Raw genomic sequence first — 17,112 nt, 5'->3', positions numbered from 1 at the left:
CTCACCAATAAAAAGTCAATACGAATGAATAGAATTGCTTCTTTACGTTAAAAATATTTCTCAGCTATAACACTATGTGAAAGAATATTATAAAGAGTTTTTTAACTGCCTACCACCATGCGGCAAATTTAATGCTAAATCAAGCACCTACCATAATGCACTCTACACATTGTATTCATTCAAACATTTATAAAAGGTGATCTTTTTTAGTTCCTATTTACTGATTTATTCTCAGTTATTTTTATGAAATTAATATTTCTAGTTGCTCAATAATTTAAATCTTATATGTTGCAGTTCAAAACATTAGAACATATTTTTTTATAAACAAAATATTCTGCACAAAGGTACAAATATCTTTATTTCTGTTATTTAAAAAGTAAATTGTGGGTTTTCTACAATTTAACATATACATGTTCAGATATATTTGTACACAAATGTTATTTTAATCAAATGAGTATTCCCATGTTGGCAGTTAGCGGAGTACCGCTGCACCTCGTCACATCCGTCGTGTGTGGTGTATGCATGCTGTATACAATGCTTGTAAGTATCTTTTTTCACAAATATCCGAGTATATAAGAATTTAAAACGTTAAAACCTTATTGTAAAATGTTCACTTTATTTTCAAAATAATTATCACATTCACAATTACTTTTAAAAAAAATTTCTTCTTAGGTCTTTGAAATTATTAGTGGGACTTATATTAATAATTCATAATATAGTCCTTACATTAAATATTTTAAATATTTAAATATTTAAACGAATAATTTTCAGTATTAACATATTAAAATATTTAGTTAGATAAAACGCAAAAAATATTTAATGCTGTAGATGAATATGTGTTTTAACACAAATATAACAGATAAGTTTTACAAATTAAAATTATATTCTTAAGATTTAGTCTTACTTTCACGTGTTCCACGACATGTGATGCAACAAAATGGTTTTCTCTTCCTTTATTTTTTTAGCGGGTTACGGTACTTGAATAATATGTCCTTAAACATGATGCCTTAGTTGAATCACTGAAGAAGTCCTAAAGTAGAAACATTTGTAGATTTAATAAAATGGATTCAATGCATCAGCAAATAAGTTTAATAATTTTGAATTTTTATCATGTTATTTACATATACGATGCTGGTTAAGAAAACTGTAAACCTTGTCTAACTCTTTGTAAATTTATTTTCCCTTTCAGGGTGGCATGAAGGCTGTTGTATGGACAGACTTTCTGCAGTCGTTTGTCACAGTAGGCTCATCAATAACAATCATTATTTTGGGACTCATCAATGTCGGAGGATTTAATGCTATGTGGGACAGAAGTGAAAAAGGAGGAAGATTGGAATTTGTTGAGTAAGTTAACATAATTTCACATCAAAATATTAGATTTAGTGGTCCATGGACATTTCTTAAAATACGTAAATGTCTTTAAAATTCTAGTTTTAAGAAAGAGAAAAAGGAGGTAATAAAATGAAATTTAAGTACTAAAGTGTATGTAAATGCATGTGAAATTAATTTTTTTGTTAATGTTAGGGCCTTTAAATTTGCAAGGTTGCTTTTTAAACAAAATTTTTTCTTTGTCATTTTCTGTGACCAAATTTATTTGGGCCTTGATACATTTCAAACAACTTTTATATCCTCTAAAATATCTGCAATAATAATTATAATTTTATATATTTATACAAAATATTTAACTCCCCACAACTGTACCACCAATTCCCAAATATCAGACACATCTAAATTGAAAAACATTTTAATTTAAACATTTTTTTAGCTGAACACATCAAACTAAATACAGTAACACTTGCTATGAGCAGTATATAATAGAGGCTCCTGCTGCTAGTGCCAGTGCGTGTTGCGTGGTGCCGATTACCCTAACGTCATGGCGACTATCTTGGATGGCTCTGACTGTGACCTTTGATTTTGACATTGACGCCGGCAGTCATTTTAGATTTACCATTTAGAAGAAAGCAATTTTTTATTCCCCCATTTGGTTTTACCCCCATCTTGAGATCAAATTTCCCACTCCCTAATTATGCAATTTTCGTTACGGTCGCCATCTTGAAAATCCGTTAAATCGTATAAAGTTTTAATAAAAACATTCCGTCACCGTGGAATAAAACTCCCCGTTCCCTAACATAGTAATTTTCGTTATGGCCGCCATCTTGAAAATCTGTGATTATGAACCGATTTTAATGAGAAAATTTTTAAACGTAATAAAAATCATTTAATTAAAATTTAATAAAAAAATATTGTTTTATCATGGAATACTCAGTTTCAATCCAACGAAGTTAACCCGTTAAAAATAGCAACGGATTTTTCCTCCACAGAAGTCACCAGCAGACTGACCTCCCACCACTAATGCCAAGATCCACCATCTCGTTGTTGTCTGGAGGAGGTCACCATCTCATTTTCTTCCGAAAAAATGCAGTAGTATGTATTTACGTAGCGTCCACATCTTGTCAGACTTCTTGGCCACTATCTTGAAATTTTGTAAATTTTAAACTATAAATTCGGAAAAATTAAAAATTGTTTGTTAAAATAATGATTGATTCGATATATATCCCGCTTAGTTTGATCCTTACTTGATGCAATAAAATATTATCTAGTAAAAATTACCAAAAAATGACAGTTCGAGAAAACATAACAAAATTACAAATAAAATATTTAATACAGAAAATTTACAAGTAAAAAAAAGAAAATTTTAAGCGTTTCTTAATGTCTACAGTCTTCTTAGAAGGTGAAACGGGTAATTTGCTAGCCTTGACATGTGTTTTAGGGCATCTCCACATAACAGTCGATTAACTAGCCACACCCAGTCGGTGGCCAAGTACATCCAACCAGTTTGTCAGGCTAACACGTCAAGTTTATGGCAATGTACGCCCAGTCGGTGACCATGAACATCAGTGGGTTGGCCAGACACACACGACTAGTCGGTTGGAAAGGCTATCACGTCAAGTTTGTGGCAAGATACACGAGGTCGGTGGCCAGACACATCTATTCAGTAATCAGGAATGCATGTCCAGTAAGTGGTCAGACAGATCCAGTGGGTAGCCAAGCTCATCTAGTAGATGTTCAGAAACATCTAGTCATTAGCCAAGAGGTAAATTTTGCCGATACTCGGCGAAAATTTTAAACAATTTATGTAAAAAATAATGGGCATAGGCCAGTGGCTCTGAACCAAGATGGATTATTTATCGATACGCGACAAACGTTTTAAACAGATCACGTTCAATGTCATGCGATTATACCATTAATGTTTCATGACTACAGTCTTCAGCAATAACATTAAATGAAACGACACTCACTCAAAAAAATAAGAGGATGTGCAATGGACAAGAAAAAAACACACAAGACACTCAATAAACCTAAAATAACATACACTTTACGCGCAATAAACATGCATAGCATGCAATGGACTTGCAATACACTCACATGACACTTGATGGACATGCAATAAGCAACTGAGCATGTCAAATTCTGTAATGGTTGTGTATCATCGCACCTGCAAACAGATCTTGGTAAATAATTATACAATGCGACTCTCAAGTGTTTTATGGGTAAGGATGACATCAAACACTACTATATATTTTGTAATGTTGAAGCCTTCATTTTAGAAAGATTTAACAGAACTTTACGGACCAAGATGTGGCGAAAGTTCATGGCATTGCCAAAAATCGTGAATGGGTACAATTCCACAGTGCATTCTACCACGAAAATGAAGCCTAAAGACTTAAAGAATAATCACTTGCTACGTACAGTGTTTACCAACACAAAGAAGAAAATCCACGAAAGCGTCGGTGACATTGTACGAATCTCCAAGCAGAAAGCATCTTCGAGAAAGGTTTCTCTTCAAACTGGAGTTCCGAACTTTTCTGTGTGAAACATGTTCGTGAATCAGAGCCGAGGACCTACTACTTCAAAGATATGGACTACAAGCCTTTTCTTGGCGGCTTCTATGCTTACGATGTATCGAGATATATTTTTGATGGAGATTATAAAAAGAATAAATGACGATCCTTTGTCCAGTGGTGGGTTCCTCCCACCTTGATTTAATTCGTGGGTAGCGGATACAGAAATCGAAAAATGCTCAAGACTTTAGCTATTTTCTTGTGTTTTATTTTTGTACTTACTTGTATGTGTCGATTTTATGTAATAATTTTTAGGTTTTTAAAATAACTCGTGGTGTTTTATTTCTAGAACCTGTTTCTTTTGCGATATTTTAATTAAATTACCTTTTTGCATTAACCAAGTATCGAACGAAGTATCAATTCAATCAGTAAATTAATGTGTATTTTTTGTGGTTTCGAACTTTTTGCTGAATTTCTAGGTTAATTTTAACGAATTTCCATTTATTGATATATTTATTTTTAAATTTATTAATTTTTTGCGAACCATGGACAGGAACCGATCAAAATAATCAGTAAGTATATTAATAGCATATTTTTGAAATGATTTCTAGACATTTTTCCAAATTTATAGCTAAATAATTACACAGTTCCAAGATGGCATCCAAATTTCAAGATGAATGTGTGCCTCAGTAATAATAAATGAATACTTCCCTCTAGTGGACGAAAATCAAACTAACATGATGGTAGTGCAATCTACCAGCCTAAAACATTCATGGCGGCCTCCAGCAGACGAAAACAAGATGGCGGAAATGACATACTAGCTGTCAAAAGGCATATATATATTGGCATAAGTGATAGGAGGTCAGTCTGCTAGCAGCCGCCATGGCGAAAGGAGCAGTCACCATTTTTTTTATTTTGCCCTCACCGGGTGCGACCAAAGACTCCGAGCTCCATGAAGTAAGTGCGTTTTATAAATTATTTTTTATTAAAATTTGATTATTTAAATTTTTTTATAAATTTTAATCTTTTTAATTTTATTTGGATAGTAAAGATTTTCAATATGGCAGCCATAACCGAAATTAGGATGGTGACATCATAATTCAAATTTGCGGAAATATATAGAAAACAAATAAGCGGATCCACGATGGCGGATCCAAAATGGCCGCCGTGACGTTACAATCCCAGTTGGCAGATCGGCTCCAAGCTCCACAGCCTGGAGCCTGTGCTCGAACTGCTATTTACGTACTACTATTGTGTTTTAAGTATTTGTTGCATATCCTGTGTGTGTATTGCATGTTCATTGATTGCCAAGTGTCTGTATTGCGCGTCCATTGCATGGCCTGAGTGAGTTTTGCGTTTCAAGTCTTTGTATTGTGTGTTAATTGTGTTTCATATGTACCTATGTTTGCGAATCCATTGAACATTTCTTTTCAATGTGCGACGTTTCATTTAATGTAAGGACGCAAAACTGTAGTCAGGACATGATTGGTCTCGTGGTTCGGAGATGCGTGGTTTAAACGTTTAGTATTGAACATGACCTGTTTCAAATATTGGTCACATGTGGCTGAATAATACCTCTAGGTTCATAGACGCTTGGTATATAGGCATGATTTTGTACATAAAATGTTCGAAATGTTCGCCGAGCATTGACAAAATATACCTCTTGGCTACTGAATAGATTTGTCTGACATTCTACTGGATGTTCCTGGCTACCAACTGAATGTGGCTGGCCACCTACTGGATTGCGTTCCTCGCCAATTATTAGACATATCTGGCCACCATCTTGGCGTACTCTACCACCAACTGGAAATGATATCCATTCCAACTGACTGGTCGTATGTGTCTGGTCAACCGACTGATGTGCATGGTCTCCGACTTAGCATACCTTGCCATCAACTTGATGTTTTAGCCTGACCAACCGACTGGTCGTGTGTGTCTGGCCAACCAACTGCATGCACCATGTCACCGACTGGATGTACCAGGTCCCTTACTGGGCGTGGCTGGTAAATCAACTGTAATTTGGTGATGCCCTAAAAATACATTTTAAGGAATGCAAAGGACTTGCTTCGCCTTCTAAGAAGAATGTAGACATCGAGTAATGAATGAAATTTTCTTGTTTATTGTACTTGTAGATTTTCTGTAATTAATTTGTATTTTTTAATGTATCAGAAAATATTACCTATATAGTGACAGCATACGAAATTGAATGGTGAACTCCACCATAAGGAAACAAGATGGAGAACCCAAGATGGCTGCCATGACGTCATACTAGCTAGCGTAATATCGCCCTTGGAATTAGTGATGGGAGGTCAGTCTGTCTGTGGCTTCCATGGAGGAACGACCTGTCGCCATTTTTTAACCGAATGGCCTCCTTGAATTAAAACTGCTATTCCATGACACAAGTACGTTGTTTACTTAAAATTTTATGAAATGAACTTCTTATTAATATTTATTTTCCTCCATTAACATTTGTTAATAATTACTGATTTTCAAGAGGGTGGCCGTAACGAAAATTGCAACGTTAGGAAGTGGGGCATTCGATTCCAGTAGAGTGGTTAAACAAAATGATTGAAAACAAATGGTGGAATTAAAACTGGCGGAGTTTAAAATGGCGGATCCAAAATCCGTGTCGTCAGGGTTGTCGGCACCACGCACCAGCACCAGGAGCTCATTTTATAACATAATGCTTTGACACAGGATATAAGTAATTTTCATGCGCGTAATGATAAGTACCTATATTTATATAAAGTAAAAATATTTGTTGATATATATAAAGGAATTTTTAGCTTTAACTTACAATATTCGACTTTTTAAAAACGACAAATTTTTTACTCACATAAATAGCATTTAGAAAACTTTTCAATCGCTTAGACTTATTTAGTTCTGTTTGTAGATCTGTTCGTTGTTGAGTTAGAAACCCAGTCTTTGAAACTAAAGCGTTTACTTTTCGGCATTTCTATCATTGTTTCTCGTTCACGTGTTGTTCTTACGTCTTGTTTTTCTGGCCTTATCAATAAACGTCAATAACTATTCAAGTAAGGCGTTAATTAATATGTAACCCTTAACAACAAGTTTTTAGTAATCCTTTCGCTGGATAACAGAAATAATTGTCAATATACATAAAAATTACCACATTATTTATAGAATACAAGCTTAAAAATTTAAAAAAAAAAAAATTCTGAAAAAAAAAGAAGTAAATCAATAAAAATATTTTTTTAAAAATTCATTATTTATTGGTGTGCAAAAGCATATTTCAGAGACAGATAAAATGGTTTCGCCTAAGGTTTCATATTATATTTTAATTTTTATTATTATTTAATAGAAAATATTTATTAAATGCTTCACTGTATTTTGGAAAATGTTAACAAATATATGTGTGAATGTATATAATTATATGATTAGAAAATGTATGTGTGAGATTAGAGCTGTAGGTGTGTGCAGTTATAAAATACGCAATTTAAAAAAATGCATATTTTTCTAATTAATTGTTCTTTCATAGCTTCAATCCAGATCCCTTTGCGAGGAACACATTTTGGACCGTTTCGTTGGGAACCACGTTTTTCTGGATGAGTGGACTTGGTGTGAGTCAAGGAACTATACAGAAGTTCATAGCACTCCCATCTTTAAAAAAAGCTAGGCTGTGAGTATTTTTGTTCACAATTCTTTTATAAATAATCTGCTTGAAAGTGAATTTTTTTTTCATTAGATCTAATAAATAGTTTATTGTTGCTCTTATTTCACCAGATATGGTAGTATGTAGGAATGTTGCTAGTGTGGTTACACTTAATTTTTCATAAGTCACGGAACAGTAAATTACTTTCACTCTGAATAACTATTCCCTATAATGTTAAAAACTAATATGATCTTTTCTTTTATGACAAGACCTAAAATTTAACACTATAAATTCTCTTTAACTTATTTTTAATCAGTTCAAATGAATCAACTATATCCAATGCACCATTTTGCCTTTACTTAATGAAATAAAAATGACTCCCGTAATGCATCACAATCTTTATTATAAATTTGTACACATGTTTGGTTATTAAATCTATTATATAACGTTTTGTGTTGTATCAGTACTTTGGTTTAGATTCGATCGGTCGTTAGGGTTTCAGCTGTGTCAATCAATATATAATATTAATGTGGACAATTAATAGCAATATTTAAAATTCATAGTAAAACAAAGTTGGAATTAAAAATAATAATGTTTTTTTTGTTTAAGATATCATAAAAGATTATATGATACAGTAATTATCCAGGCTGAGATCAGTATATGGTGAAATGGACCGTTGGTTAACATGAAATATTACATATAAAATTTTCTAGCTAAATAAATTATAAATTTTAAATTATGGTCATTCAATTTAAAGTTCCAGTGTGTATTTAATGTGTCGTGACTGATATATTCTAACCTATTAATGTTTCACAAAATTGAGATAAAAATAGACTATATAGAACATTGCCATATATTAATGTTATAAACAACAAAATAACATGAAGATATTATTTAAAACAGTCCCGATGATGACTGATCAGTTCAAATAACAAACAACATTTCAATTATTCAGAATACCTTGGCTGTCCTATGATTAGTAGACTTTCTAAGTGGGAACTATTGTACCCAGTAATTTCCTCAGAGTCGTTGACTGCAAAGGCCGTGGATCTGGATTTTTCTGGTTCTACTGGGCACACAATACCGAGGTATCCCTTTGCTTCGTCTTCGACACCAATAACTCTTTTTGTTCTTCTGGATCAGCTGGGCTCACATACAACGGAACAGCTCCTACGGCGTTAAGCCCATCAGTATCAATTACTCGGAATCGTTATAGATCTTTAATAATTTGCTATCCCGGAAATACTACCATGAAATCGTTTCCTCGTACAACAAAATCAAAGCCGTTCTTGTCTTCGTCACAACTGCACGTTAAAATTAGTCGTCTTCTTCTTAGACTTCTTGTAATATTGGTCTCTTTCACAACCATGCTTCATTCTTAGCAATATTCACTCAGCACCAATTGTACAACCGACGATTAAGTTTTATTCTTTGTCATAAATCGTTGATATCTTAGTTATTCAGAAATAACTGTGTTAAGGAAAACCTCTTTTTCAAATAATTTCCATCTTTAATTCATATTAAGTGGTAGTACATTTTTCAATAACATTTCTTGGAATAAAAATGTTTCTAGATGCTAAGGTTGTTTAAACTGCGTTTACAACTTCTATTAACTATAATATTAGTGATCCACAAAAAAACAGCTTTGCTTAGAATTACATTCTAAAATAGTCATTCAGCTATCATAATTATGTTTCAGTTACACGATGTAGAATATCTTCTTTTCATCGTATTTGATGAGATACAGTTACAGATACGTATTGCCCCTATCTGATCTCTAACAGAAATCTTTCTTTCCATTCGAAACTTTCTTGCTGTTCTTGGCCTTTGACATAAATACACATACAAAACTTAATCATCTTCGTACTGTTCTGACTAACTAGTTGGCATATCAGCACCATCGTTACAGTTTTGAATCATTGACACTAATTTATGTATTATAATTTATATAACATATTTTACTCATGTTTAAATTGTTAAATCATATTATAAACACATACGATAGTAATTAAATTCATCGTTAGCGCGGAATTAATCTTTTATCCTTACCATTCTTACCAATATTATAAATGCGAATGTGAGTTTGTTTTTTTGTTTGTTTGTTACACTTTCACGCAGAAACTACTCAACCGATCATCATGAAATTTTTTACGCATTTTCTCAAGGGTATAGTAGGTAATTTTTTTCAGAAGGCAAAAAAATTTCTATTGTTTTGTATGATCGTCCGACTGAGAGTTTGAGTGAATTGAATGAAATTTAACGCCATCTGGCTTTTCAATAAGTAAATTAAATAATCCGCCAATCTAATACTCCAATATAAGCTGTCAATTCACTATTCAATTTTATTTTTCTGTCACCGCCAAGCATTACTTAAACTTTTTTGAATTTTTGAGGTTAGGTGTCTCATTATTTTCTTCGGTGATGGTTGCTTGGATAATGATGCTGAAGGTTATATTTTACTTTCTAGAGAATTTTCTAATTTAGTAGAAAATTATGTGGATCTTTTTAATGAAGTTTTCCTAGACTTTCAACAAAATTTGAATAGTGATCAGTAGTTGTGCGCTAGTTCAGTAATGTCGCTAAAACGTTAAATCGTTAATAAAATGAACTCTTATTTTAAAAGAGGTGCAAGGTGAAATGAAGGAGTATTGGTCAATAGATATAATCATGGATACAGAACAACTTCATATCCTGGGTGTACGCTCAAATAAACTTCAAATGAAACTAACTGTACAAGTTATGCTTATGAGAAATCTAGATGCTCCTCGATTATGTAATGGAACGAGGCTTCATATCACACAATTGGCGCAGAATATACTTGGTGCCACTATTTTAACAGGTGTCGGTGATGGGGAAAGTGTTATCATACCTTGAATTCAAATTATCCCAATGGATCTACCGTTCCAGTTCAAAAAAGTTCAGTTTCCCGCCAGGTATAGTTTTGCTGTTACCATTAACAAAGCTCAAGGGCAAACATTGCAGGTAGCAGGGGTGCATTTGGAAAAACCATGCTTTTACCATGGCCAACTATATGTAGCCTGTTCGCGTGTATCCAATTCCCGAAATTTACACATATTTGCACTGGACAGAGAAAACATATAGTATACAGGATCATCCTAGAATAATCACTGATTTAAGCTCTTTAAAAGAAAATTTTATTTATTATACGTTAATTCTTTGAACTTTTAAAAATATTAGTATTTAAAATTATTTATTTTTTGTAGTAGTGAAACATATCTTAATAAAGCATGTTTTCAGATTTTTAAGCTAAACTGTATGTTAGAACTTTTAAATACCGATGATCCTAGTCACGCAATAAAAAACCAATTAACATATTATTTTATTTAATTTGCAATGATCTTTGATACATATTTAAGAATATCAACGCGAGCGAAGCTGCTGGTAAAACATAGTTGAATTATATTTCCAATTTTTATAAATAAACCATCCATTATGTAAGAGATAACAAACCGAATTGGGCGTGGATTGATAAAATACTTGCATACGGCATACCATTAGCTAAGAACAATGCGAAGAAAAAATATAAATATATATTATAATGGCAAAACATAAGGCTTGTGTGAAGCTTCTATTAAATTAGACCTTCACAATATATTTAAAATTTTTATTGTTTTTTGTTTGTTTTAAAATATATAAGCACAATAAAATTACAATATGATTATGGTTTTCAGATGAGAATGAAATTTCCAAACGAAAATATTATATGTTTTCATGTGTAAGGTCACTGTTATACATATAAAATATTTTTCGCTGATTTGTTGAATAGCTACTAGAAATGTGCGATATTTAATTTTGCAAAACCACATAAGAAATTACATTTAAGAAAACTATAATAAAATTCTTTTTCTTATTTTTCATTTAATTGATAATATTCTGGGAGTGGTACATTTATCTCTAAAAGGATGAACAATGTGAATATTTTAACGAAAATAATATAAGACGTTATTTGTATGTTAATATGAGGTTAGAATTTTGCTTTGAATTTAAGCATGGTAATATATATAATAATAATGCCCTGTGTGCTTTTGAATACCTTCAAATTTTAATATTAACATCTTGGCAGACTCTTAAAAAATTAAAACATTATCACTAAAAAATGTGCAGATAATCATTTAATTTATTTAAGGATATTTTTAAATAAATGAAGTTTAATTTTAAATCATCAAGACTGCATCCAGTTATAATTAACTGATTACATTTAAAATTAAAATAATGAAAAATAAAGGAATATTTATTTAATCAAAACTTATATTTTTTCAGGTCACTCGTCGTCTTCTTTTTTGGTTTCATCGTTTTAAAATCTATATGTTTCATGATTGGCATGCTCATGTACACCACTTACTACAATTGCGATCCTATAACATCAAAGGTAAGTAGATAGTTTTCTACAGAATTTCGTACTTTGTAATTGTTTTAACTCCTATTTTCAGACAAACTTAAAAGAAGATAGGAATAGCCCATTCAAGCGCAGGCGCAGGATCCAATATCCGGCGGACATCTTGAATGACGTCATCGGCGGCCATCTTTTATGACGTCATCTAATCCATGCTAATCCGCATGCCAATCTATGCTAATCCGTATGACAATATATGCTAATCCGTATGACAATTTATGCTAATCCGTATGCCAATCTATGCTAATCTGTATGCCAATCTATGCTAATCCATATGCTAATACATGCTAATCCATGCTAATCCATCCCACATTTGCTTTTCTAGAAATTTCCACCAACTTCGAATCGTGATGTCACCGTTGCACTTTTCGTCACGGCCGCCATCTTGGATTAGAATTTTTTTTTCGAACTTCAACTATTCGAAATTCGATGTAAACATCAGCCGCCATCTTTTTTCGTCTGCTGGTGGCCGCCATCTTGTTTTCGTCTGCTGGAGGCCACCATCTTGTGACGTTAGTTCTGTTCGTCGCCAGCAGGTAGCAGCAGGGATTATTTTTTTTCTTTAACTAAAATATTCTCAGTGCTGGGGCTGTGATTCGATCCATGTGACGTGAAAACATAGAGGACGTCGAGGTTAGAGCAGACACTCTATCCACAGGACCATGAGACCAGTTGGGATATGGGGGAATAAATAATCTATATATGCTACGTACTGATGGATAGTTTATGATAAATAGGGGGAGGGTTTGTTTGCCTTCCTTAATGCATAACTAAAGCGCCACATTTAAAATTCAAATTATTATATCGCCGCCATCTTAAATTTCAGCACAGACTACCAGACATTACCACCAGATGGCGCCAAATTCAAATATTAGTTAGGGAGTCAACAGACAGGTGTCGCACGTCGCCATCTTGGTTCTCAAGTTGGCTGGTAGATGTAGCAAGTATCGCACGCCAAATTCAAATATAAGTTGTTTGAGGCGCCACCATCTTGGTTCTCAAGTTGGCTCGTAAATGGCGCCACCGTCGCCATCTTTTAGTTAATATAATCGATACCAGATGACGCCACCGTCGTCATCTTTAGTTCCTAGTGTTGCTACCAGAGCGTGCCACCATCGCCATCTTTAATTCTTGAAGTTACCGCTGGAGCGCGCCAAATTCAAATTCAAAAACCTAGTTGGTAGATAGCGTCACTAGTAACCATCTTGGCCGGAGAGGTGTGGCATGATGCGTCAAAGTATATGTACCCTTATGCGCATCAGACACACACACGAAAATTTTCATTGTCAAAGTCCCTGAATGTATGCTTATAGGGGATTACTCGTTTAACTGTATATACCAATTAAGTAAATAACCTACAAGTGTTATGCACCCAGTCCTGACAAGTCTAGACGGAGTAAGTTTAGACAGTCGAGACAATTCGGGGGGACAAGACGAGACAAGTCGGTAGCCTGTACTCACCAAGTTCTCTGTTCCCGTCACTGCCAACCGGGTATCTGACGAGTCCTAATTGATATACTCGGACACATCCTACGTCTATGACTTCTACAAACAGACTGACTGTACCTACTCCAAAAGGACATATATATATCACCCACATGAAAACACTTTATGTTCAATGTCAGGCGTATAGGCCAATCGTCTCCGAGCCATGATGTCATTAAAGACTAACTACACACACATGAAAATAAACAACACACACACTCACATGCATGACATTAAAAGAGTAATGTAAGGGAATGGCTTTTCATTTGTATTTGCGACAGACAAACCATCCATCCGATTACACAACCTCAAATTATCATCATCATCATTATTATCATCATCATCAACATCATCACTACCACTGCTGAGTAGGAGAATGGAAGTTCGAGCTGCATCATTTTCAGCCTCTCTGTCCAAAGGAAGAAATTAGACTAGGTCCTGAAGAAGGAAGTGTCCTTCGATGCAGAGGGTTGCGGGAACGCTCCCTACTATCATCCATTTCGCTGTCGCTGGATGAAGTCATGGTGACAAGAGCGCGGGTAGAGACTTGTCGAACTAAACCATAACTCTGTGAAATACAGGCAGCCAGTCGCAACCCTGTAGCTGGTGCGGTGGTCATGGAAATAAATCCTAAAAACATCCCAAACAACGTTCCATTAGCCCAGGAATGTAACATACGACATTTACAAATACCCTAATTGGCTTGGCGAGACATGACCCCCCCTCAACGGCGATTACTCCTGCCCTAACACGCACTGCAGTGAAAGCCTCTTCCAAAGCATAGAAAATATTCTACAAAGAACATCGCTGTAAGAAAAATATTAATTCATAAAGGTAATAATATTAAATCCACTACATTAAACGCCTCGAAAAACAAGAACTAATGCTAGATAACAGTATTGGTGCGGTCAGGAGACAACTAATGTATCAGCTGCATTAATATCAGACTCTAGCTTCTAAATCATATAGATACGGAAATGACACACAGTTTTAAAGTACACACACTGGATGCATAGTACGTTAAGTATACAAAATATAAATCTATATTCCCGGATAACTGTTGTCATGGATGCTATTGATGTCTATGCAGGCACGATGATTCTGTTTCTCAACAGAGGGATATGCCGAAGTAGATTGGGAAACTTGTTAGTGAAGTTGAACCTTATCTCCAAGTCATTGTTGCACTTATTAACATGCTCAGATGCTCACCCGCATCTAACTCAACCAGAATTGCACACTTAAAACTTATGTGCTCATCTAAGTATTTACAGATTGACCACCGCATATTTTTCTTTGATGCAGGTAGGTATTTCGATGTAGGAGATAGCTCGAAATGGATCAAGCTTGTTAATTTGTATTTGTAGTCGCTTAGCACCAGACAAAGACCATACGGACCCCTTTCATTATTAGTATTGATCCTCTTTACATATCATAAAGATGTATTCAGTAATGACATCCTCCACTTCAAAAACTGCAAAGAGTGGAACATTCGTGGTTTCGAAGGCCCTCTTGTCTTCACACGTACCCATTGGCTTTACACAATTACACTCAAGCACGATGTAATACTTGAGTGACCATCCTCATCGATTTCCTCCAGAAGTTGGCTTATTAGTTTAACCTTGATAGCGTCCAAGTATGTACGTGTGTCCTTGACAGAACTGGTATTATTTTCAACCACACAAGTCTTCAAGTTACCCCAGATTCCCACTTCTGCAATGATGAAGTCGTGGATGTTGGTCAAAACCCGCCTCTGTCACCAGCTATGTTCGGCTGGTGCTTGGCTTAGGTATGACTACAGGCTTAAGTGAGGTCATTCTCTGCTTCTTGATTGATAGTGGATCAGGATCCTTGCACACTTTGGTATGTGCTTTCAACTTACCAGCCCTGGTGAACACTTCAACATAGTTCCCACACAAATACATTTTATGGCTAGGGTTGAGACTGCAAGCCTTCTTCTCATGATGTGTGACATGGCTGGAGTTTTCGAAGGTTTTGAAGCAGAAGATACATCAGGTGACTGAACTCGTGAGTGCAGCACTAGTACACGTTGTAATATATTACCGCAATTTACCACTGCGAGCAACCATCTTTCCGCACAGATGACACTGCTTGAGGTCATGCTGCTGGTTGTCAGCACACTGACGTTCATAACAGTAGCAGTTATGAGCTGCAATAAAGGTAGCAGGGCAGGCCATTTCTGCATGGTTGATGTCATCACAACAATCGGTAGTCGGTGCTCAATGAACGGAACACGCGAAGGAAGTCCGACGTACGGAGAACTATAACAGAAGTCTTAAGAAAACAATGTAGCTAGCCATTACATGAAAATGTTTGCATACATATCTTCAAAACCAATCCTTAAGTTAGTACTACCTTGCCCGAAAATAATCTAAAAAATCACTAAAATTTTAAAGTACTGTAACTGACAAGTTGCACTGAAGTAGTCAAAAAATATTCAAAGTCCTGGTAACTGGTAACGTTTACAAATTTTTAAGTACAGAGAAGCATTAAGCTGAAAATATTTAAAGTCCTAGTAACTGGTAACTTTTACAAATTTTTAAGTACAGAGAAGCATTTAGCTGAAAAATATTCAAACTCCACACAACCCCCTCCCCACACAATCCCCTCTCCGCACAAATGTTTAAGTACAGAGAAGCATTAAACTGAAAAATATTCCAAAACCCATAAAACGGAAATAAAAGAATACACAGCCTCAAATCCACTCATTTACACGAAATCCAAAAATTTAACCCACAAACTACTACTAATCATACTACCCCTCAAAATAACAAAGAAGCCCCTGCTTGAAACCAACCAAGCCTAAAATTTGTTACAATTTTAGCACTAAACATAGCTCATGTGCAGATTTTCATAACAACTCCTGAGTTTCGGTAGGTCTGTGATGTGCGAAGGGGTATGGGGTAAAAACCTGTATCAACCATGCAACAAGTATGATTAACCTTTATAGCTTGGTCCAAGTACAACCACTATTGGCTTTACCAGTTAGAGAAGGGGTCACGAGGTACTTTCACAATCATGACTTATCTTTAAATAATGTCTGATAGCCTGAGCTATCCACAACAGTCTCAAGCAATTCACGGCATCGTGGACCCAAGAGTCCCTCAGCACACAGCCATTATCTACACACACAGTTAAACTTCTACATGGTAATACTTGACTTGGTAAATTTTATAGTTATGAAAGGAAATAGAAAAATTGAAATGTAATATTTTTTGGATTCAGAACATACACATATATGTGTGAAACTAAGTATGGGACTTGAGCAAAAACATTAGTTTATCACGAAACATTTTGTGTAAATAACTTCATACCTACAAACCCACATTAAATCCATATTTCATAGTGATAAATTATTAAACCAACCCACAACACCATCAATTTAATCCGCACATTAGCATATTGCAGCTACCCCTACCACCCTTTGTATTCAACCTAACATACAAATCATTTAAATACCACCAATGTAAAAATTACAAGTCGAAAAATTAAGTCATTTGAGGACCATAGGACCTTCTTCGTCTTTAGATAATTACAGTGAAATTTTTATACATACTAAAGGACCAAGTGTGCCCACTAGGAACGGATAGTTTTCTTAACTTAGCCATGTAATCGCGCAAATCCACTCCGCATGTGAACACACTTCGAATAAAGTGTACCTCCAAACCACCTGCTCTGGACCTACTTCGCTGGTTGGACGAGACCCTAAACCTGCACGACGACGAGCTCATCGCAGTCCA

At 34.8% G+C, this 17,112-nt stretch overlaps 1 protein-coding gene across 1 annotated transcript in view; it reads left to right on the top strand.

Annotated features, from left to right (window-relative positions):
- The window catches only part of LOC134533679 (sodium-coupled monocarboxylate transporter 1-like), a 243,385-nt gene that overhangs the window by 147,469 nt on the left and 78,804 nt on the right, over positions 1-17,112 (top strand). Inside the window, exons 5-8 of the mRNA XM_063371225.1 lie at positions 473-540; positions 1,190-1,344; positions 7,342-7,482; positions 11,737-11,845. Of these exons, the coding sequence (XP_063227295.1) occupies positions 473-540; positions 1,190-1,344; positions 7,342-7,482; positions 11,737-11,845 (473 nt within the window). The remainder of the gene's footprint in view (positions 1-472; positions 541-1,189; positions 1,345-7,341; positions 7,483-11,736; positions 11,846-17,112) is intronic.

Source organism: Bacillus rossius, chromosome 7, assembly GCF_032445375.1.
Source record: "Bacillus rossius redtenbacheri isolate Brsri chromosome 7, Brsri_v3, whole genome shotgun sequence".
Taxonomy (NCBI): domain Eukaryota; kingdom Metazoa; phylum Arthropoda; class Insecta; order Phasmatodea; family Bacillidae; genus Bacillus; species Bacillus rossius.
The sequence above is the reverse complement of the archived record's forward strand: the minus strand, read 5'-3'. Positions and strand labels throughout refer to the sequence as shown.